Consider the following 24,582-nt stretch of genomic DNA (forward strand, 5'->3'; position numbering starts at 1 on the left):
CAGTTCCCCGTCTCGGTTTTCACTCCTGATTATAAAGGAGGAGTTTGCAGCATAGAAGCGTTTATACCCCAACCGACTGAATAAACTCAACCCTCTGGCAGAGACTGTGTGATACCCCGGACCGTAGACTTGCCTCACAAATAGTTTGATTTGGGTAAAAGGACGAGCTGATAACAAACTGGCAACATGGCGGTGACAGGCTGCACGCAATGCATTAAATATATGTTATTCTTCTTTAATTTTATTTTCTGGGTGAGTTGAACACATTTTACTCTTAAGCTGATTTTTGGATTTGCACGCCTTTGAATGTTTTAGTGGCAAACTTTCGCCTGCTTTGTGTTTGTTTGAGCGGCCTAACAGCTGCAGATTTACACATCTGTGTCGCTCTGGGCTTATACAAGCATAATTCATGAATGATCAAGCCGGGAGTAGATGCACTGAGTTTCCCGCCCTGCAGTGTTAATTAAGTTGCTCAGTCTTTTAAAGGGGGGCAGCATCAATAAAGGAGCCACAGCACACAAAACCTTGGCCATGGCAGGCAGAGCTGAAGTGCTCTTACCCTTCACCAACAATTATTTTCTGCATGACTGAGCACCAGTTCAAGGTGGCTGGAAGAGAAGGAGAGGGGAGCACTTCAGGCTGGGTGGACTCCTGTCTCCTCTGTCTTCTCACCAGGATAATTCTGCATTCTCTCTTCAGCATGTCTCACATCAAACTCTGCTTTATTTTATTGAATTCACTCCTGTTCATATTAATCATGAACAGAAAGGTCTGATTTCTGGGACCGTTAAGGGGGAAATACTGAAAAAAAACATTAGTGATGGATGATTTCTTGCCGTTTCAGGGAGACTGGTTCTCCCCAGATTAAACACACTTAAAAGAGAGATTGAACAGAGCTAGCAGAGTTTCTGGGGGAGGGGAGAGCTGTTTTCTCTCTGACATTTCCTTTGTTCCTACCTGGTCACCAGACTGCAGCATTTGGTGCCTTTGAACTTTTAAAGAGCTCAGGAAACATATAAACTGGTGATGCCTTTTTGAGGTATTGTACATTCATTATGCAAAGCTTGTTTTCTGAAAAGTTGTTTGTGAAATAAGGTATTTGCCAGTGTAGCTTCACACAGCTGTCTGCCTTTTACACTTCATTACATCACATCAGACTTCCTACAGATGTGTCATCCACGTCATGGGTTCACTCCTTGGCCTTGCACAGTCAGAACTGATCGCTTGTTTGTGAACTTCCATTTGGTTTGTCTCAACAGAACAGTTGTCTTTTTTTAGGAAAGCACAAAGTCACCATATCCTGGACACACCGCACTTGATTGAGTGTTTCCTCTGTTGGGTTTGCCTGTTGTGAAAACTCTGAGTTGTCTCTTCCTCGTTTTGCTATTTTTCATGTCGAGGATTTAGTTTCCTGTTTCTTGTAGAACAATGGAGAGCGGTTATGGCCCTAAATGTGCAGATATCTTATTATAAACAATGGCATAAAGAAAAAGAAAAAAAATATCAGCACAGGAACAATAGACTGCACTAGATCTGATAAAAACAATTTGTTGTTCAACTACAGTTGAATAACAAAGTTCTTGAGCTGGCCTTAAACAGTGTTGTGAGGGCGCTGTCTGTGCCCAAAGGTCACTGAGGTGTCAGGATTTCCTTTCGTCACTTCTCTTAAAGGACATTGGAGAGTTCACTGCCTGATGGCGGAGCTGAACACACAGAGGGAGAAACATTAGCAGAAAGGTTCCGACACTGATTTTTTACAGCAAAATGAGGACAAAACAGAAAGTCTTTTAGGTGGTCCCAAGGCTTTGAGGCACCAGATTCACTGTTGTTAATTCCACAGTCGGTAGAACCTTGTGAGCACGCCAAAAACTTGGGTACGATTTTGGATGCTGATCTTAACTTCCAAAAGCACATATCTAATATCTCCAAGACTGCCTTTTATCATTTCAGAAATATATCTAAAGTTAGATGCTTCCTGTCACACTCTGAAAAGCTGATTCATGCATTTATTTCTAATAGACTAGATCACTGTAATGCACTTTTTGCCGGACTGACAAAGCTCATTCAGAATGCTGTAGCCTATTTTAACTTCTCTTTACTGGCTCCCAGTAAAACAAAGAATTGATTTTAAAATACTTCTTATTGTTTTGAAATCTATGAATGGCTTAGTTCCTTGACATGCTCACTGAGTCACACTGGACAGATCCCTTAGATCATCAAGCAAAGGTCTCTTCACTATACCTAGAATAAATCCTACATCCGCTTATGGTGCCTTCAGTCATTATGGTCCTACTCTCTGGAATCCTCTACCACATGAACTACAACAGTGTCTTCTTTTAAAAGCAGACTAAAAACATCTATTTTTGCAAGGGTTTAGTTAGGTTTAAAGTATGTGGTTCACAGGTAAAACTTTAATCTTAGAATCAGTATTATTATTCCCTTTTAATAATAATAATAACTTTCTTATCTTATTCCTGTTTTATTGTTATAGCTTCTTATCTTATATGTTTTTGTCATGTATGATCTTTTTTTTGCTTTTTATCTTGAAGTACATTGAGTCTATGCCTGTCGTATGAAATGTGCTACAGTATATAAATAAACTTGATTTGACTTTACTTGATGTGATCATAGGAGAGTAGAGCTTCGTGCCATCTCAGATGTCACGACACTCTCTTATGTGGTCATATAAAAAAAACCTTGATGGGTCTTTTTATAAAGTCTGAATAATTGATAACTACAAGTTTGTTTTAATATTTATGCTAACATCTGTCTTTTATTTCAGACATTTCTAATGGTTCTGATCTATGACAAGATTTCATCAACGTAAAGAAACATGACAGAGAATAATTAAAACCTTTTTTCTCTCTGCGACAGTTGGCCGGAGGTGTGATCTTAGGAGTGGCCCTGTGGCTCCGCCATGATAGTCAAACCAGCAGCCTCCTCGTACTTCAGTTTGAAGGCCACCAGGCACCGGGCACCTTTTATATCAGTGAGTATCCACCATCAACAGTAGAGCTTCACTATCATACCACTGTTTCATTTATAGAACAAGTGTTTCCCCACACAGAACTACGTTATATCTGTATTATTAGTTTGTCATTGATAATTGTGCAGATTAATAAAATTGTGCTTCAGCTTTGTGGCTTCATCAGTCGTTTTAGTTTAAATTTTGTCATCATATCATTTAATTCTTTGAAGTTTGGGACAGCTGTTAATACACCGCACTTGGTTTTGCCTCGATTTGAGCATAACAGTCACATTTTACAAGATAATACAATCAACTATGATAATGCAACATACTACGCATTCAAAAATTACCATAAATGTGTGTCAACAAAGTTAGATTTAGCATTACAGTCTCCACAAAAGTAGTGTTTATTGCAGGCCTACTTTATTAAATTGCACTATGTTGTACGGATGTGTTTGTGATCCACCCCTATAAGTTGCTCAGTCATCATCTTTTGTCCCACCTATTTCCTCCTTGTTAGGACTAGTTATTCAGTGTTTCTGTCCTCATACCTTGTTCTACACATGATAGGAAAGCACTGTTAACAGACAAAGTGAACTAATTCACAGAAAAACCTGTGTTTCACACTCAGCTGGGACCATGCCAGTATGTAGTATGTACAGAAATAGACAGAGCACTGACCTCTCAGAAAAGACCAGGAAACAGGACCTGCGTCAATCCACAGCATGACTTAAGAATGAAACAGCCAGCATCTGAACCTACATGTTTTTACTCAGCTGTCATTCTGATATTGATGACAGCATAGGTAATGTTATCTACCTTAGATATATGTACATATTTATCTGAACACCCAAAGTCCTGTCTTCCTGAAAAAGCCGCAGCCTCAAAACTCTGTCAAGAGAGAGGCCAGATGTTTGAGACAGATGTTGAGACATATGTGGGCACTGTAGAAAACGGTCTGTGAGCATGGAGCACAAATAAAGCCATCATGTTCCTTCTGTTGCTCATACTTTGAAGTATTTCAGGAGTAATGCAGAGCAGCGTTTTCTTTGTATATCTTTGTAAAAGTCCTGCAGGTTCAACCAAACCACAGGATCAGGAATATGTGCCTGAACTAAAGGCACAAATCCCCATTATGTTTCGTTCACTGCCCTCAGCAATCTACAAGCTGGCCCTAAAACCTACAATACATGATATGATTTTAACATTTCAAAGGTCCATCGTCTGGGTTTGTTGTGGTGGTGAACTCCAGTGAGCCCATTAATTTACATTTGGGCTGCTGCTGCTCTCCCATACTTACCCCTCAGTAAGTATACAGAGCGAAGTCAAGCCCATGCTTTTTATAGAGAAAAGGCACACTCGTGATTTTAAAGGCAGGGCGGCAAGAGAGGCCCACCCAAGCGAGATCAAAGGATTGTTTCTTTTTTTTCCCCTCCCTTGAACATACGCCCTTGCATAATTCAAATTACCTTGTACATCTGGACATTACCCCTCAAATTAGAGTTTGGAGTGGATGTTTTTAGCATGCTGGCACACCAAAGTGGTATTTATGTAAGGCTGAAAATACATATTCTCCTACCCCATAACCAGTGCCTGAAATCATTATTGGTGGCAGCAGCCAGTAGTCTGGTCTGGCTGGTGCTACAGCCTCGTGTACTATAGGAGTGTGACAGATTTTGTTACACAACATGACAAGATGTTTCAGTTGCTTTACACCGTATGTATAATGCAGAGTCTCGGCCTAAAAAGCTTTTCTGCATTATTTCATAACTAAAAGAACGAAATGAGAAGCTTACATTGTAGGAAAGCAGGCTGTAAGGAAGGCGAAATGAATGTTGATATATGAAATTGCAGGAGTATTGCAAGAGGAAAGCCTCACAGTTACTGAAACCTGCTCTGTTGATACTTTATTCGCTTTGTCTAAACAGGAAATTTCTCCTGCATGAAAATGTCAATAACAAAGTCTGCTGGGATTTAAACTCTTAGTCATTTCAACCATATTTGCTGTATTTTTTTCAGTAATAAAGTTGTTTATTTAAGTTCAAACCAAAGACTCACACTGTGGCTTCCACCTCTCTCACTGTGTGTGTAAATGAGAGTTTAGAATATAAATTTTTTATTTATTTATATTAAAATGCAACTTCTTTTGGCTCTTACATTTGTGCATTTCAACTGTTGCCAGTGCTTACATACCAACCGTAACTTCAGCTGCAAACACTTGAACTACATCTGGTATTTCAGCTTCCATCCTAAGTGCTTTCTTTGCTGCACTTCAGCTTACAATTAAAATGCTTCTTTCTCGTACTCTTCATCTGATAATGCAGCTGCGTTCAGTCTCTGCATGCCAACTAACACTTCAAATGATTTTTACTCTTCAACAGACATTTAATGGAATGGTTCAAAACTTTGAAAAATTTGCATATTAGTTTTCTTTCCGAGAGTTAGATGAGAAGGTTGATACCACTCTCATATTTTTCTGTTAAAGATCAAGCTGGAGCCACAAGATGATTAGATAGACACGATATAACGTGTTAATTAGTGAGCTTTAGAGGTACTGGAAGGCGGATATCATAGAATTGCGAAGTGGGAGGAGGTATTCCGAGCACCCCTGGTTCTGAAACTTTTTTCCCGTAAACAACATTACGTTATTCACAATTTGATGTACAATCTACAGAGTCAATCAGTTTACTTTTATTTTCTGCATCACTTCTGAGTGAATTCAGCAACTATGGCTATTGTTTACAACTTCAGCCATGAAGCGTTTTGAATACTCTTATTTATGCACTTTGCTTCTTCTCCATAGCATCAGCAGCCAAGGCTCATGGCTATTGTAGTATTCTTGGCCGTCCGCAATGCCAAAACCATAGGCAAAATGTTATTTTTCAGAAAAGAAGTTGAAATAATGTAAATTGGTGGTCACAATATTAGCCTGTAGGATCATTACATTATCTGGGAGAGTCCTGAGTTTCTATTTTCACTTATATTGAGGAGACCACTTCCCAACTGTTCCCCCGTGTATTGTAGTCTTTATGTGAGGCTAAGCTAACTGCTTCCTGCCTCCAGGCTTCATATTTGTCGGACAGACAGTGATGTCAATCTTCTCATCTTTTGGTGAATCAGCATGTCTCTCAAAATGTTGAACTGTCTCTGTAAAACATTTACACTTTAACACTTTAACTATCCTCATATTGACTCATTTTGATGCTTGTGTAAGGTAGGCCACAAACAAATTGTGTAACTTAAACTCAGTACTGCTAATATTCACTGCAGTAGGACAGTTAAAGATATAATCTGCTCTCTCCCCTTTGCTCCAACATATTTCTGTTAACAAGATGACAGAGGGAGAGGTTTATATATGGACCCCTTTTAATGTTTCATTTCGTCACGTGTCCACTGACACACAGTATGATTGGCCTCATCTCAGTTTTTAGGTGTCAAGCCCCGACAGTGTGGACATGTCTTCACAGCAATGGTGGATGAAAAAAGAAGGGAGAAGTCCAAGTGGGGCTTTTAGCTGGTGTTCGCCTCCCTTTCTTCCCCCTCTTGAGATTACACTTGGAGACAAGAAATAAATGAACTTCCCCGGTGGTATAAAATTGCCTGTCTCCCTTAGAATCTCAATAGCCTTCAAACCTCAAAGGGTGTTGTCATAGTAATGGCAGGCAGTGGAAATAATGCCTGCTTTGCCGCATTGCCGGGTTACTGGCCCTGGTAGCCGTTTCTCGCTACAACAAAAACATCAAGTCCTGAAAGAGGGGTTTTGGGGTTGGGGGGTAAAAGAGGGGGGTGTTGGGTTGAGATAGAGAGAGTTTAGATGGAAATACAGGGAAAGGTTGTGTGTAATATTTGAGGTACAGTGTGAGGTGTTCGAGGTCTGCAAACACAACAGTGTCAGAGTCTCTTACTGGGTCTGCCTGTCCCTTTTAGACAGCTCTGCCAGGCTACATTAGAGGCTTGTGTGTGTTTCGTTCATGTGTGTGTAAGAATAGAAAATCCAGAAACAGGCTGCTCCCACACAGTCTGGTTAAAAGGATTCTACTTTTCAATGGGTTTTAGTGTTACAGTTGAGCGTTATAGTTTGACTGCTGTTAGAGGTAAAGGGCAAAGGTTGCCGAGGAACTGCTGAGGTGTGGGGGATAAATGGAAGTCATTTGATTATTCTCAAACAAACTGGAACTTTATCTCCCGCAGGCAGGTTTTATTTATGCAGCTTAATCATGTTTACTAATTCCTGTTGGAGCAGAGCCACCCAACCTCTAACCTCAACTGCACCAACCTTTCCTGTAATGACGCTGATTAAAACAAAACAAAAACCAAACAAAAAAAGGAACGATCACATGAATTTGTATGTCGGTTTCCTTATACACACAATAAAACAACTTTACTGAAAATTTTAAAGTTCAGTCTTGACCTCCACAAAACAAGGTCAGCATAAAAAGGGCCATTTTGTGGCTGTTCGGTTCTATTTGAAACTTTCAATCAGACCACATGATCTTCTTCATCAGCAGGAGATCCAGAAAGTTGAGAAGGCCTCAGACAGAAAAGTGGAAATTTGAACATCAACGATTCCCATAACAACTGTGCAAACTCTATCTGCTGATGAAGATCATGTGATATGATCAAAAGTAGAGCTGGAACAATTAGTTGATTAATAGAAAAGTAATCGGCTACTATTTTAGACAAATTCTTCACAAACATTAGTGATGAATTGTTGCTTTCCTCTGAGTGTGAGTCAGACAAAACAATGATAAACCTGACAATGAAAATAATTACTAGTTGCAGCCCTAATAAAAAGCATCAGAGCAGTTAAATGGACCTAGAGGTGAGTGTCTTTTGTCAGTTGCTGAAAATTGTTTGACTTACTTGTAATTTCCTCTCATTTATTCTCACAATACTGTAGCACAAAACATTTGTGTTTTAAGTTTGAGTCTTTCTCCCTGTCCTCCCTCTGCCGTCTGTGAATTCTTGTTTCTCTGTTGGTTCGTGTAACATAATTGCTTCCATTTTTGCCAGGACTCTCTCCAAAAAGAGATTCTTGAACTCAAGAGACCATCCTGGTTAAATAAAGTTTGACTGAAAATAAAAAGAAGAAAGTGTTATATGCTCTACAGATTTCCAGTATGATTTGTGAGAATGAATTATCAAATTTAACCAATAGTGGTGGAATGTAAATAAGTACATTTACTGCTGCACTCACATACAGTTTTAATATTGTACTGTACTTTAAAAAAATAACAACAACTTTGTTTTACCTTTTATGCCACATTCTACATTTAAGAGGGAAATACTGCACTTTTTACTCTACTATATTTATTTGACAATTCAAGTTACTAGTTATGTTGCAGCTAAGCTAATAAAATATGAAGCATTCTTTCAGATTTAACTACCAAATAGTATAAAAAGTAGTTTATATAAAGTTTGGCTTCACATTGACTTACAGCACCATTAAAATACTATTTATACATTGTTACACATCAGTAAAACCAATAATAAAATAACACATATGATTATATAATATTATGAAAAGGGCTATCCTGCATTTTGCTAATGATACTTATGTACTTTTACTTTTTACTTTTATAATATGTTATTGCTGCTTTTGTTTAAGTAAAATATCTGTTAAAGTATCTTTTTCCACCTCTAATAATACAATAATTAAAACTGTGTGTTATTGGATTTTTAAAAGATCTTTAAAAAAAATTAGCAACTCAGCAACTTTTAATTGTTTCATATCAGTGACAAATGCATTTAGAACAGCTTACAGCTGATGTTACAATACCCTTTATAATCTATTAATTAATGCTTTCATGTTACCAAGAGCTGGCATGTACTCTAAATCAAACTCACCATAAAAACTAGCACAACAGTTTTTTTTGTTTGTTTGTTTTGCATTTTCATTCTGTGTGCAAAGCATTTGCTTTAAGCTGCATAAAACATAACCCAGACCTCTGCTGTAAGTGGAGCGTTATTGCTATTCATCGACTTTTTCCTGCAACATGATACCTGCTCTGGTGCCTGTTGCACATTTGTGATTGCCATTAAAAGTAGTGTAAATAGTGTATTTTTGTCATAACCATTGGATAATGGCCAAAAAAATTTTTTTTTAAGGTTAATACATTACTTGAACTCTCACTATAAATGGTTTTAGGCTCATCTCTATATCAGTTTAATTACACATAGGTGTGTGTGAATGTGTGTGGTCCAGGTATTCCTCATGTTGTGTTGATGTAAATCTGTTTACACATTCATGTTGTGGGGACTCGCCACCGTTTTGGGGACAAAAAGCAAGTCCTTTTAACGTAAATCATTAATTTTAGGGTGAAGACTTGGTTTAAGGTTAAGGCACATTTAGGGTTAGGGTTAGGGTTAGGCATGTGGTGGTTAGGGTTAAGGTTCGGATAAGTCTCCAGGAAATGAATGTAAGTTAATATAACATCCTCTGAAGTGACGGAAACACTACTGTGTGTGTGTGTGTGTGTGTGTGTTGGTGACTCTGTGTTCACATGGTCCCTCTGTTTCCTGCGGAAGGATAATGGTTGGGGTCAGGGGTCAGCGCAGAGAAGGGTTTGTGGGGGGTTGGGGGTGTCTTGAAGGCATTTCCTGGCCTGGCAGCTGAACGGCGTCAACTCCTCCCCTCTCTAACAGGATCTGGGAGCTGTTTATCTCCAGGATGTCAATAATGTCATGTCACCTTACAGGGAAAGCAAGAGAAACATGCAGGAAGTTCATTACCAAACAATGTGTGGATCAATGAATGGGCAGCAGACACACACACACTGCTCTGTCACTGCCGCCCTCTAGTGGTGCTGATGATGACCACGTGTATCATCTCATGTCGTCTCTGTGTTTATAGGTGTGTACATACTGATAGCTGTTGGAGCTGTGATGATGCTTGTTGGCTTCCTCGGTTGTTACGGAGCCATTCAGGAGTCTCAGTGCCTGTTGGGGACAGTGAGTGTCTTTTTTTTTTTACTTTTTTGTTCCTGCCCTGTGAGTTTTATCTTGCAGGAATTATTTTTCTATTTAAATTGATTCATTAATTAAATCTATCACTCTGAGGTTCATATAGTTTACCCTGCTTTCTTTGTGTAGTTCTTTTTCTTTTTGGTGATCCTCTTTGCCTGCGAAGTGGCCGCAGCCATCTGGGGTTTCATGAACAGAGACACAGTAAGCATTGCCACACACACACACACACACACACATACATAAACCAAGTGGATGTTTCACTGCAGCACTAAATGTTTGATGTTTGCATTGATTTTCCACCTGCACCTCCAACCCGTTCTGTTTGTTGTTATGACTCTGAAACAACCTGCCTGACTCCCAACTGTCCACAGATCTCCAAAGAGCTGATCAACTTCTACGACTCTGCGTACATCAAGGCTGTGGACGTGTCAGGGACTCCCAGTAAAGACTCTGCCATCGCAGTGCTGCATGCTTTCCACACTACGGTACGTCATATTGGAAAATCTTATGGTATAAGTAAACATCTCTGGTTTTTAAATGTATTTAAGGGATGTAATAAACTGTATATTTTGATAATGCGTTTGTTGAGAGAGTGACCTCTTGTTTCTTCTCTTCAGCTCGACTGCTGTGGTAAAGGAGATGACACGGTTCTCTTCCAACAAGTCGTCAGTGCCTTGTGTCCTCAAAAGTCTCCAGAAGATTTGCTGAAACCTCAGGTAAGTTCTTAGAAAAAATAATTGTAAATACTTAGTTTTAGGCTACAATGTTGGTAGAAATGTTTTATTGGCTTTATTGACCATCCATTAAAAAATATAGATTCAATTAAATTGTAATTGAATCTATATTTTTCTTGCCATCAACAAATACCGAAAAAAGACCAAAACCAATAATGTGTTTGATACTTTGGAGTTTTCTACCCTGTTCATGGGAAGCCCATTTGTTTCTACTGGAGACCTAAAACAGCTGGAAACTGCAGTATTTAGCAAACATTACTCAAACAGGAGTAAATGTTGCTTTTCTCTGGGATTATTTTCAGCAGCATATTAATACACATTTGATGCTCTAGTGAGCATTTACAGCAGCAGGATGGTGAATGTGGGATTGAGTAACCCACAGTGTGGCTCATTGATGTGTTTTTTATGTTGTTTCTGGACAACAATGAAGGTCTGTGACACAGAGGAATAAACTATGTAGGGCTGTACCTGGCTTAGTAGACAATACTTGTTAGTAGAGATACACCCAGATGTGAAGCTGTAGTTAGACTGAGTCATTCTGAGTCAGACTTTTCTGCTCAGAAAAGAGAAAGTGGATTACAAAAAACAAACTTCATTTCTGATGAATGACTGCATCACTGATTGATTTTAGTAAGAGTTATGTTGCTGATGTAATTAATTATTCAGAATTGTGCAGTCAGAGCCAGATACTCAGCACCTTGTTTTGACAGCTGACGCAGCTCTCCATTACATGTAATCCATTAGAGTGTGTGTACAGTGTAGAGGATTAAATATTTCTCATTCATCATGTTGGCATGACTGACGTCTTTACTCTCCCTCTGTCTCCTCCCAGAGCTGTCATGATAAACTGATCGAGCTGTTCTCAGAGAAGCTCTACCTGATTGGTCTGGCTGCTTTGGTGGTTGCTGTCATCATGGTGAGTGTCAGAATGAAGGGGAGGGCCTGTGGGAAATGCAGATGGATATTTTACGCAGCATGGCCAACATGTCCCTTCAACTCCTGCTTTTGTCACCTCTGATAACGACACAGATACCTGAACTGTTGTGTCCTTTTTCCCAATTAGATCTTCGAGATGATCTTCACCATGGTGCTCTGCTGTGGGATCCGCAACAGCCCAGTGTACTAAGAGTCCAGCTAATGGAAAACAATGGTCCACATCAGCCTATGATGGCATTATTTTATTTTGTGCTTCTGCAGTAGTACCTCTTTCTTATGGTTAGAACACAGCAAGATGGATATCTCTCCTTTTATTTTAGACTAGAAAATGCAATTAGCCTTTAATGTTGCTAATCTATCACCACTCATGTTTCTTACACTATGATTTAGTTTCTATCAGGCAGATTTTCTGTATTTATCATAGAACTTTATATGAATCCTTTATAGCTACAGTATGTTGTGAATTATTTCTCTGAAGTCGTTGAACTTAATGCCATTTTCATGGATGTATAAATTGTATATATACTTATCATATGTTAATAACACTTAAGAGAGTCCATGTATTCCCTGTTTGTTTGTGATGTGTCTCCCTGCAGTGTGCCAGTGTTATATAATTTAAGCAGCAGGGATTCAGTGGTCCAGGGTAACGTACTGTCTTATTGTCTTATTATCAGAAAGTAGTCGACTTATGTGTTTTTAGTCAGCTGTGTGTCTTTGTGTCTAATGAACCATCTTCATGCTGCCTTATGACCTATATTAACCTGTGAAACTCATCTCCTTTAATAATGATAAAAACAGTCTTCTTACTCAACCTGTTTTAATGATGATAATAAACTATGTCATCTGTCTTGTACGTTTTTGGTGGAGCACACACTACGCCGTTATCAACTTTTTTTTAGCTTGTGGCCCCTTAAGATGAAGCAATTTTGCCCTTAAATATGGAGATATGCACTCAACTCTCTTCTTCTTCTATGAAATGCACAGGTGCTAAAGCAATACATAAGACAAATTAAAAGTTCTGCATACTCGCAGAAATATTATTTAATGCACATACATTTCGGGCCAAGCCCTTCCTCAGTGTGCTTATTGTTAGCCACATGCAACCCTTTTTCACAAGTGGCATGTCTATAAATTATGAGTAGTCAATTCAAAGAGGGATATTCACTTCTCAGATTATTTCATTTGACTAATTCTTAGAGGCCTGAAGAGGTAAAATGACTGTATTTTGCAAAAACAAGCACACAACAGAGAAAAATAAAAATATTTTGTGCACCAGAATTTAATTTTCTTATTTCCCACCTGGGAAATCAGTTCATGACTCACTAGATTCATTTTGTGACTCCTTGTAGGGGTCCTGACCCCCACATTGGGAACCACTGCAATACACAGTTGGTGTTAAGGAGTAAAGTGTACAAACTTTGAAACATTGCACAGTTTGAGGCAGGGATCCAAGTCCAAATCATCCATCATAAACATCCAAATCTGCAATTAAAATGTGCACTGGGAGTTTGTTTGAATGTAGGGCTGGGCTCAGTGTTTGTCTTTGATATGTGTACTGTAACAGCCTTCCAGTTTACAGTAAGCCACCCAATCACAACAACAATCACAGCTCACAGCTTGGTGGTTCACTTACAGTATTTGCCTTGTATCACCACAGGGGGGCAGTCTGATATCAACACCTCGATGCTAGATCAGCACAGTCTGCAGAACAGTGGAATACATTAAAAAGTCAACTGACTTGTATTTCTGGCACAGTGTGCAGCAGACACACCCAGTACACAGTGAGTGTTTATCCTGCCGACAGGTAAAGTTTCTCTTCAGAGAACACAGCGCGTGTGGAAGCCCACCCAGCTCAAACACTTTGTGTTTTGTGGTTGATGAAAAGATATTTTAATGACAACACTGTTGATTTGTATTAAACTGTAATAGAGTTGTTGTGCAAGATCCTGAACAAGATAAGAAAAAATAAAACACACATATGATATGAATATGACAAAGACAGCTTGTGTATTTCACACAGTGGCTTCTGTCGTCATGTTTCATTTCAGTAACCAGTCACATAATATTAGAAACACCTTTGTGTGTAACACAATGCATTTTAACTGCACCACAAACTACAGCCTCCAAAATGACCAAAAAGTTGAATTAACACAACAAAAACTGAACATTATAACCTCAATGAAGGTAGAGTTTATCGCAGGGCTGTTGGATTAGACTGCATTAGTTTTAGCCAGGTGTACCTAATAAACTGACTACTGAGTGTACATTCAAATTAGGGTTTTACCGTATTTGGTGGTCTACTATATCTACACCGGATCTCTGAATGGATCTCTTAAATTTGGTGCTATTGTTTTATTTTATTTACGTTACCATATATGGCCAAAAGTATGTGGTCAGTAATGCTGATGTATTTCTATGTACTTTTGGTCTGGTTTTGATGTTTTGTTTTTTTATGGTTTGAGCCCCTTAATTCCAATAAAGGTTAATCTTAATGCTACAGTATACAATCACAGAAAATATTGAGACAATATTATGGCAACGGTTTTGGCAAGCCCCTTTCCTGTTTCAACATGAAAACACCCCTTTGCACAAAGCAAAATATGTACAGAAATGGGTTTGGTGTGGAAGAACCTGACTGGCCTCCACTAAGCCCTGAACTCTACCCTATCCAGCACCTTTGGGATGAATCAGAACGCAGACTGCGAGTCAGGCCATATCACCCCACATTAGTACCTGATGCTCAGTCACAGATGCTCCTCTGGCTGAAAGAAAGCAAATCCCTGCAGCCAGCCTCCTAAATCTTACAGGAAGTCTTCAGAAGAGTGGAGCATGTCCAAGCTTTTAGAGTGAAATGTTCAGTCACATATGGGTTGTAAATCTTGGAGTTAAGCTTGATTCAGCATTGAAGTTTGACAATAACAATTAACAATTTCATTCATACCTTATCCTCCTACCTTAATTACTGTAAAACTTTTTTTACTCAGACTTCTATATCTGTCTCTAAATAGGTCAGAATGCTAAAGTGAAGGTCTTAAGAGGGTCAAATAAGAGGGATCATATTGTCCCCATTCTTGTTTCCCTATAATGGTTCCCTGTTATCCATAGAAATTAGTTTTCCATGGCTAGGTCAACCGTAATGGTAGTTTTAGCAGTGTTACATGGCCTGGCCCCCACTTACATTTCAGAATTTCTGTTCCCATGCCCACTGGTGGAAAGTAACTAAGTACATTTACTCAAGTACTGTATTTGAGTACAATTTTGAGGTACTTGTACTTTTCTTGAGTATTTCCATTTGATGCTACTTTATACTTCCACTTCTCTTTTCAGATGGAAAATATTGTACTTTCTACTCCACTACATTTATTTGACAGCTTTAGTTACTTTTCAGATGAAGATTTGACACCATAGATAATATAACAAACTTTTAAAATACAACACATTGTTAAAGATGAAACCAGTGGTTTCCAACCTTTTTGGCTTTTGATGTCTTACAAAAAGCAGTGTGTAGTCGGGTCACATTTCAGATGTCTATGAGTTATTAACAGCTCCACCAAATAGTGATTTTTCCCTCTAAACTTCTCACATGGTTTCATTTCAGTAAATGTTAAAATGATCCAATATTTCACCAAAAATCATAGAGGAAAAAGTCCCAAAGTCCCAAAACATTAGAGGAAAAAGTCCCAAAACTGAAAACAGATTTGTGTATCAGAAGTTTGTTGTTTCTTCTTTCCTCTAACATTAATCATCTCACGACCCCTCAGATTTATCTGGTGACCCTTTTAAGGGGCCTGATCCCTAGGTTGAGAGCCACTGGACTAAACTGACTGTATATACAGTAGTTGAAACTAGCTCCACCTCCAGCAGCTACAACAGTAACATGCTTCTTACACACTGATGCTTCAGTATTAATAATCTAATGATGTCATATATAATAATATATCAGTCAGAGGGACAAAACACTACTTTTACTTTAAGTACATTTTGCTGCTAATACCTATGTACTTGCTGTATTGGTATTTTTACTTACGTAAAGGATCTGAGTACTTCCTCCACCTCTGCCCATGCCACACTGCCAGAGACCTGAGATCCTCTAATTAAAGCTTCCTGTCTATGCACAGATCCAGCAAATGTTACTATTTAAGTTTTCAAGAGTCAGCTTAAAATGTACTTTTACTTTTGTTATGTTTTTTTAAAGTAGTTCAACCCTCTGGGAAATATGCTTGTCTCTCTTTAAGTGTTTGGCAGAAAGTTATGAGAAGTTTGTTATCACTTTATTATTTGTTTACTGAGAGCAGTTGCTAGGAAACCAGCACAGACTTCAGGAAGTTACTGGTCCCAGCCAAGAAACATTCAGTGAAACAAACAACAAATTGGCTTTTTTATGAATAGAAGAAACAAGATATAACATAATTAGTGAGCTACAGGTGCTGGTAGGCAGATTGTGTTACCTGTGGACAGAACCAGGCTACCTGTTTACTCCCATTTCCTGTCTTTATGCTGAACTAGTTAACCAGCTCCTGCTGTAATGTTAGCTTTATATTTAACAGACAGACATTAGAGTAGTATTCATGTCCCATATAGCTGACAATCTACAAGAGAGCAACATTTTCCTCGAATGTATTTATTGCTGTTTGTTGTCTACAGTGGTGGAAGAAGTATTCTGATCTTTTACTTAAGTAAAAGTACCAATACAGCAATGTAAAAATACTCCATTATACATAAAGTCCTGCATGAAAAATCCAACTTAAGTACTTAAAATATTAAAGTAAAAGTACTCATTTCGTCCCGCTGACTGATATATTATTATATATGACATCATTAGATTATTAATACTGAAGCATCAGTGTGTAAGCAGCATGTTGCTGTTGTAGCTGCTGGAGGTGGAGCTAATTTCAACTACTTTATAAACAGTTAGCTAGTTTGAACTGGTTTAATCCAGTGGTTCCCAACCTAGGGGTCGGACCTCTTCAAAGGGTCACCAGATAAATCTGAGGGGTCGTGAGATGATTAATGGGAGAGGAAAGAAGAAAAAACAAAGATCTGAAACACAAATCTGTTTTCAGTTTTTGAACTTTTTCTCTAATCTTTGATTTTGGGTGAAATATTGAATCATTTGAACATTTATTGAAATTAAACCATGTGAGAAGTTTAGAGGTAAAAATCACTATTTGGCGGAGCTGTTAACAACTCATAGACATCTGAAATGTGACCCCGACTACACACTGCTTTATGTAAGATGTCAAAAGCCAAAAAGTTTGGAAACCACTGGTTTCATCTTTAACAATGTTTTGTATTTTAAAAGCTTGTTATATTATCCATTGTGTCAAATCTGCATCTGAAAAGTAACTGAAGCTGTCAAATAAATGTAGTGGAGTAGAAAGTACAATATTTTCCTCTGAACTGTAGTGGAGTGGAAGTATAAAGTAGCATAAATGGAAATAGTCTAGTAAAGTACATGTACCTCAAAATTGTACTCAAATACAGTACTTGACTAAATATACTTAGTACCTTTCCACCACTGGTCACCTCTATCTTCACTGGGCAAGCATGTGATTTTTTACTACAGTTGGCTTATGATGCTTGAGACGGTATGACAAGGGTGTCACTCTCACTATCTCATGGAATCACTCTCTCTGACGCACACACACACACACATTGCCCTGAGTCAGTAAGCTTGAGGCTGGTTTCTGTCACTCAATATGTCTGAACTAGGCTGGGAATTCAGTAATACAGCTGCTCCAATACACCGCTGTGCTGACTAAGTGATTCATCGACAAAATGTTGCAACATCCTTAAAAAAAAAAACAGTACTGATGTTGAATTAAACACTGTAGTGAACAAATCTACAGTACAAAAAACCCCCTTCACTTCTCAGAAAGACGTTCAACCTCAGTAAAAGAGCAACAGATGTGCTAAAGAGCTAAATATACTTTTTCTGTCTTTTTTTTTTTACAAACTTGTTCTTTATGTCACCATCCAACTAACTGTCTGGTTGCCCCTGTGTTAAAGTAACACACCCTGTTGTGTCATACTCTCCTCACTGACTCATCTCTCTGTTTGTGTATGCCTTGTACTTACCTACAATGGAAAAAAAAAGAATTGTATTCAGGGCGGTAACTGTTGCCATAGTCTATAGCTTTTAATACTTACTAATATCTCGCTAGATCAAATCACTTGGTTAGACGAGCAGGTACACAACATCACAGAGAACATCCAGAATCAACTCAGCCTCAATGGTAATGGTAAGTCAAAATTTATGAATAGATATTTATACCAGAATAATGTCCTTTATTGCTATTTGGATTATAAAGTAACATTTATTTCACTGAGAATGTTTTTCACCATTTTAACATTAAGTGTCTGTGAATGTGAAGCTGTGATTTATAGTGTCTACATACAAATTTCCTGAAGGTGGAGTCAATGTGAACAGATTGGGAAGGAGTAGTGTGTTTTAATATTTACACAAAAGCTGCAGTAAAAGGTGATTTCTCAGGTAATGAGCTGATAAGCTGAGAAAAGAGGAGGGAGACAGTCATGTCTCCATAGATCTCCTACTGCATCCAGTTCAGTGTAAACTGATTGACTTTGATCTGCTTTGGGGAAATTAAATCCTCTGCTGTCCTAAAAGGAAAATGATTGGTTGATTGAAAAACCTTTTAGACGGGCAACAGTCTTGTTTTTCCTATTGTTTCTGTATTTAAACAAAGGAAGGCCATGAGGAGTCCAAAAAATAAAGCAATTATAGTGGAGATGTTTATTATTGTACTTTGGTACAACAGTGATTATTCTACCCTCTGGCCTATAGTCTACATCCAGACAGGAGGCCACTACAGACACGCAGCATGCAAGACGTAGTATTCCCACACTTTATATCAATTTATCATTGAATACACTGACTCACAGGTGCGAATAAAACGTAGGTGTTGCACCAACTAAATGATAGAGTGAGACGGCACCACACCTTTACCACTATTCCTACTTAATGTCATTTTCAAGACTGAACTAAATATCATGTCAATTTGCGAAAACATCATGGACAAAACTCTCTGACTACTCGGAGGTCAAAGGTGTTTACTGCTAAAGCATAAACTTAATGAGATATATGTGTATTAATCTAATTATTATATAAAAATATATTTAGGTAATAGCAGCATCAGAAATCATACTATATACCAATATATTTATATGTTTTAAATTTCTATAAAAATCTCCAAAATAGGTGTAAAACATGTAGATAAACTGTGTTCCAGCATAAGATATGGTCAAATGTATTTTAGATTCTCATACTCTAAGTGTTACATCTACATATGCAACACATCCAGAGGGCTGGACTCAATTACCTGTGCAATATAATTCAATGGAATACAGAAACCCTGCAGAAAATACTATATTTATATTTACACCTAAAATGTTCAAAGTGTCACAAAAGTGTAGAAGCTGTGGTTTGGTGTATTGTTGCGCTGAACTGCATTACATATATTGTATTATATTATACACAGTGCATAACATGTAGGGGACAAAATAACACAAGCTTCGTATTAGCAGGGTGGATTTTTTTTCAACAGTGCATCACATCTGTTGCACAAATCTCACAGTAACAAAACCTGTACTGTGTTAAACATTTCTGGCACACTGGATAAACATGTGGCGTCATGGTGGTAGTTAATGAAAACTTTATGGTAAACTGTGGACAAAAAAAAAAACAACAACTCACATTCAGTCAACCCCATTATCAATTTGAATATGACTCATGTTGACCATATAAAGCTTCTTTGAAAGGTCTGGATAACCCTCCGCTGCTTGTTATAATGCCCACACAAGCCCTATTACATCATTATTTTTTTTTGCTTGTATTTACATGATTTGATTTACAATTAAAACCTAACTCTGAGCCTAAAGGGTCCAAGATGGTGCAGTGAAATGACTTTCTTCCGATTCAAGAGAAATACAAATGATACATCCACACAATCTCTAAGTCGTCTCTTAAAATGAAAATAGGTTGTGCAAGAAAGAAAACAGAATCTTTATACCTGAAGTGAGAAAACGTGAGAAAAAATTGCTGGAGGATTCCCAAGCCTTCTGTTACATAACAAAAATAAAACGAAAAAAAAAAACATGAAAAAAAATGTTTCAAAGAATACATTGTTTCATTTATCTATAATAATGAGTCATTTTCAGATCTTTTTCGACAGACGCGATGCTTATCATAATCTCTATAATAATTTGTTTTCAAAAACTTCAACTGACGGGAGTCTGAGTCGACATAGATGGTACGTGATTGTTATCTGAAGGAAGAGCTCACCTGTGAGTCAGGTAGGTACCCGGGTCTCGGTTTTCTGAAGCTCCACCCTCCTTGTGTGCAGCTCTGACAGACTGTGTGTCTGTGCGCCTCTAGACTGTTTCAGCTGCCACGACGCAGAGCGCAAACAACCTGCGTCCGACACTTTTTTGTCCAGACGTCGTCTCGGCAAATTTTTCACAATGACCATGGCCTCAGAGAACGTGTTTTTGTCCGCTATACAGCCCAACAGCTCGGTCACCACCTACGGGCTCCCGTCCGAAATCCAGCTCGGGGACGGCGGCTCCGTTGCGGACGAGGTGGCCAGAGCGCGGCGCGTCCAGCAGCAGGTCCAGATGAGACTGGCCGAGAAGTCCACACTTCCGCGTCAGAATGGATCAGCCACACAATACGCGATGTCAGGTAAACATCAACAAGTTTCTTTACGTACTTTCACAAGGCTTCACCAGTTTTATGCTCTGCTTTGGGACAGTATTCAGTACTTGTGTGAGTCCTCAGGCTCAGGGAAGACAAATACAGGTGGTATTGTAATGGTGAGTTTATATAAACTGGCCACCTGTCTGTCCTAGAGAAGGGGAATTAAAGCTCTTATCTTATCAGTTCCTCCTTTAACCCTTTTAGTTGGTCTTACTCCATATAACTGAAATAAAATTTTATTATCTTGGGTGGTTTAATTTGGCTTCAGTCGGGAGCTTCACCACCAAATACTGGACATCCCATAAAACTGTTACAGTCTTGTTATTGTTTTTCAAATATTAGCCACCCCCCCAACCACACCACACAAGCATATTCATAGATTGTGAACATGAGGATTATTAGGGCTTCAATTAAAGATTATTTACACCTCTACGGATTATTTTCTAGATGAATTGTTTGGTCTCAGAATACCAAAACATGCCCATCACAAGTTCCCAGAGCCATGGTGACATCTTCAAATGTCTTGTTTTGCCTGATCCACACTCGAAAACCCAAAGATATTTGCATTTAAGAGGCTTCAGGCATACAAAATAACTTAAACAATTAATCCAGTTTCAAAAGATTTGCAGATTAATTGACTAATGGATTAATTAACCTATCGTTTCAGCTCTAAAGATGACCAAAAGTAACTTTTCCTTTATTTTATTGGAACCCACTTCAAACTTTCCCAAAGTGACTCATATCAATGAAGTAGCTTTTACTTTCATGTGCATGCATTAATTCGCCTGGTGTGTGGGGACTTTTTTGCATGGGGTTTTTTGTGCGTGCTTCTTCCTGTTTTATTGTTACTCGTCCATCCAGCTGCTCTGAAGGTTCGTAGCAGATGAACATATGCTGGAGCCTCGTGCAGCGATCTACACTATGGAGTCTACCTGTACATGAGAAAGGGTTAATGTGTAACAGGCCCGAACAAGTGCCGCTTTCATGAACTTCCCTGATAGCAGACTAAGGTGAAAGCCTCCCTCTGTTGGATTGGGTTACAGGTCTTACTCAGCTTTAAGAGGTGAGGGTTCAAGAGATGCCTGGGCAATGACAGTGTCATGGGAACCAGCTGTTGTCTGTGTTCAAAGATGTCGTATTGTCACATGTTGTCTGTCTGAGCCGTCTTGGCACGCAGACAAAGTTGAGATGGGATTATTATATAAGCGGTGGTGAGACTCCCACATGGGGAATGAAAGATTTCCAGGAGAGTTGGGAATTAGTTAACTTAATTGATTTGAAATCTGGCCCTGCTTGTTGTTCCATGATGCATGAAGGCATTCTTTCACGTCCCATAATTCACTGTGTTCAACTAAACTACAGTGAGCAGGCAGAGCAGCTTGACCTCCAGACCTTGTTTATATGACCCTTTATATTCTGGGTTGTGTGGTGACATCAGAAGAGCATTTTTCTCACTTGTCTAGTTTCAGTATTTCCCCGAGGCGCCAACAATACCTGCCTCGACAGCCCGGCGCAAACATTCTGTTCGTGCCTTTTTTGATAGCTGGAATGCTTTGGGACATGTAACACATCTGCTAAATAGGTCACTTTCTTTTTTTGTTTCTATTACACTTGACAATACACTAGTCAGACATAGCTGCAGTGTATTAAAAACTTGGCTGAGTGTGATGTTTTACAGTGTTATGTGTGCCCATCCTTTGCCCTGGGCTTTGCTGGGTGGAAGACAGAGTTGTAAAATGTGTTCCCGTCATATTCATCCTCTTTTGCAACCTGTAGAAGAGGGAGAAAAAAACAGGGATCGCTGCCATTCCAGCAGTTTGTGGCTTTCAAGAAGCTCATTACCAGTGCATGAGCTTTGAGACAATTCACACGTGAGGAAAACACTCAGATAACCTGCTCCTCTTTTGTATCTAAATGCTACCTGCAAATGTTCATTCATGACAATGACAAATTGGTAGATGGAGGAATGTTAGCAGAAAGGGAGAGTGGAAAAAATATGGTATTTATGAGGAGTGTGTGTGAAGTCAATAACATAAAAATAAAACTCAATGGAGGTTTGCAGGGTGTGTTTTCTGTGTGTTGTAAAAGCTCTCAGGTGTGTTGGGTGTTGCCGGGGTTGGGCTGGGGCCGGGCCAGGGACATGTGAGTCATTCTCCTTTATACCAACTGGTTTTGTGTGTGTATGTGTGTGTGTGTGTGTGTGTGTGTGTGCTCAAAAGTAATGAAGCATGAAGACAGTTCAATTCTCCCTTCCCCTCACATGGGAAGTGTAAAACCTACAACTGTTTACACTTAACATACAAACATACAAGCATGGCTACACACATAAAGTTATCTTATTGTTATGTTTCATCAGATTACTTTATTATTTTATTTGGGACCTTTAGTTGCAGTCTCACAACAGTAGCCTCTTCATTGAGTGTTTGGGCTCCCTCAAAGCAATAAATCAGTTTGTTGTGAATCAATCAGTGCGGCCTGGATTTAACAATAATCACTCACATGTCATTCTCTAAACACTCACACTCTCTAAACACTCATAGAGGCAGAGGACAATCATCCAGGTTTTGAGGTTAAAACTGGGTGGAAACAATTAGAGTTTAAAAAAAACCTGCATTACACAACCAATCCAAAGTCTTTAGGGCGGCCCTTCATATTGGGGCGGTGACATGCAGTTCACTATGGAGGAGAATGAGGGGAGAGCATCATTTCCGTTAAGGCGTGTCCTTGACAAAATGTAAAGGGCGTAGGTTTGTTAGCAGCTGTTTTTGCCGCTGTTAAAACAACTACTGAGCATTTAGAAATCCCCAGACTTCAGCAGGTGGAAATCTCTGATTGCCTGGTATTGCAAGACTATTCAAAAGGTGTTTCGAAGGTGTCACTGGTGTTCAAACACTGACTGCTGGTTACTTTGTTAGCGTTGTAACTTAAGGGGTGTCTGAAATATTTAACAGATGTTTGATGGATTGCTATTAAATTTTGTACAGACATTTATGTTCCCTAAACAATGAATCCAAAAGACTTTGGTGACTTTTCTACTAGCTCCACATTTTTGCTTTTTAGTCAAATATCAACAATTATTGCATAAATTTCTATGAAATTTTGCTCAGACAGACTTGTCCTTACAGGATGACTTGTAATTTTAATCTAGCACCGTCATTAGATCAGAATTGTAATTTTTCTAGTACTTTGGTACCTGCAAAAAAGAATGACATTATCATCACGCTGGCTGTTCTTTTTGTTTAGTCATAATTAGGAAATTACAGGCTGTACAACTGATTCCTAAGAAAATATTTTGGCACATAATGAGAAATGAAATAAACATAATAACACGGTTAGTAGATATATATAATTAACAGGGTTTGTTGCTTCCAGTCGACCCAGGTGTTTGAGCGGATGAACTATGACTCCTGCCAACATTTTGCTGCATGTCTGCCATCAGTCACAACTCACCTGTCAGGTCACTCTGTATTCTGGTACAAGAGCAAAACATTCACACACTCTGTGTTGAGAAAGCAAAGCGAGAGTCTTTATGTGTCAGATGTAAACTGTTCCCAAAGTGAACGGTAACCAGAGACCTCAGACCTGGTGACTGTGTGTGCAACTGAATCGTCTTCAGAGAGACTGCCTTTCATGCAAATCATTGCTGTAAATTAACCACATAACATCTTGATATAACCGTCATGCCGAAATTAAAGCTACAGTCACTTTGCTGTCCTTGGTAATTTGACTTTTTTCTTTCTTTAACTCTCACTTTTTTCTATGTTTAAGGTAGGTCTTCTACAAAAGAAAGTCAGTCTGAATTATGTTTAAATTAACTTATACGAATAGCAATGCATTAAATAACAGCAGACTAAATAAATTTACGTTTTAATTTATAAACATGAGCTCATAAAAGTAAACAGGATTAAATTTTCATTGTGTCGGCGATTGTGTTGTTATGTGCAGTAACGCCTCCAAGGTCAGTCTTGACTTGATGCTGTATTATTTATGTATGTCACAGAGCTCAATGATCAGTTGACACAACAAACACTATTAGAAGTGTTCATGTTCAAGACTGTAGGTTACAGTATTCTCCTGGTTAAGTCATTTACTAGGATAGCCAACATTTTTCTGCTTTCTATGTGATACTCAAACAACATTAATCAATGTTTTTAGAAATACACATTACATTACAAATACACATTATATTTCTTATTGCTGTCAAAGCAAAGAAAAGGCATTGGTCACATTTTCTGTCCGTACTTAACCTTTCAGTAGTTGAT

The 24,582-nt window shown here is 38.6% G+C and overlaps 2 protein-coding genes and 1 long non-coding RNA gene across 3 annotated transcripts in view; 2 read left to right on the top strand and 1 right to left on the bottom strand.

Annotated features, from left to right (window-relative positions):
* On the top strand, positions 1-12,457 carry cd81b (CD81 molecule b). The gene is made up of 8 exons (XM_044356954.1): positions 1-252; positions 2,875-2,989; positions 9,822-9,919; positions 10,061-10,135; positions 10,306-10,419; positions 10,552-10,650; positions 11,501-11,584; positions 11,732-12,457. The coding sequence occupies exons 1-8, from the start codon at positions 187-189 to the stop codon at positions 11,792-11,794; spliced, it is 714 nt and encodes a 237-aa protein (XP_044212889.1). The 5' UTR covers positions 1-186; the 3' UTR covers positions 11,795-12,457.
* On the bottom strand, positions 12,316-19,992 carry LOC122985933. Its single transcript, XR_006404205.1, has 2 exons — positions 19,907-19,992; positions 12,316-13,305 (listed from the first exon to the last, which is right to left on the bottom strand). It is a non-coding gene; the product is annotated as an uncharacterized LOC122985933 (long non-coding RNA).
* The window catches only part of pkp3a (plakophilin 3a), a 16,432-nt gene continuing 11,830 nt past the window's right edge, over positions 19,981-24,582 (top strand). Inside the window, exon 1 of the mRNA XM_044356905.1 lies at positions 19,981-20,305. Within this exon, the coding sequence (XP_044212840.1) occupies positions 20,086-20,305 (220 nt within the window). The 5' untranslated portion in view covers positions 19,981-20,085. The remainder of the gene's footprint in view (positions 20,306-24,582) is intronic.

This window comes from Thunnus albacares, chromosome 7, assembly GCF_914725855.1.
Source record: "Thunnus albacares chromosome 7, fThuAlb1.1, whole genome shotgun sequence".
Classification (NCBI taxonomy): Eukaryota; Metazoa; Chordata; class Actinopteri; order Scombriformes; family Scombridae; genus Thunnus; species Thunnus albacares.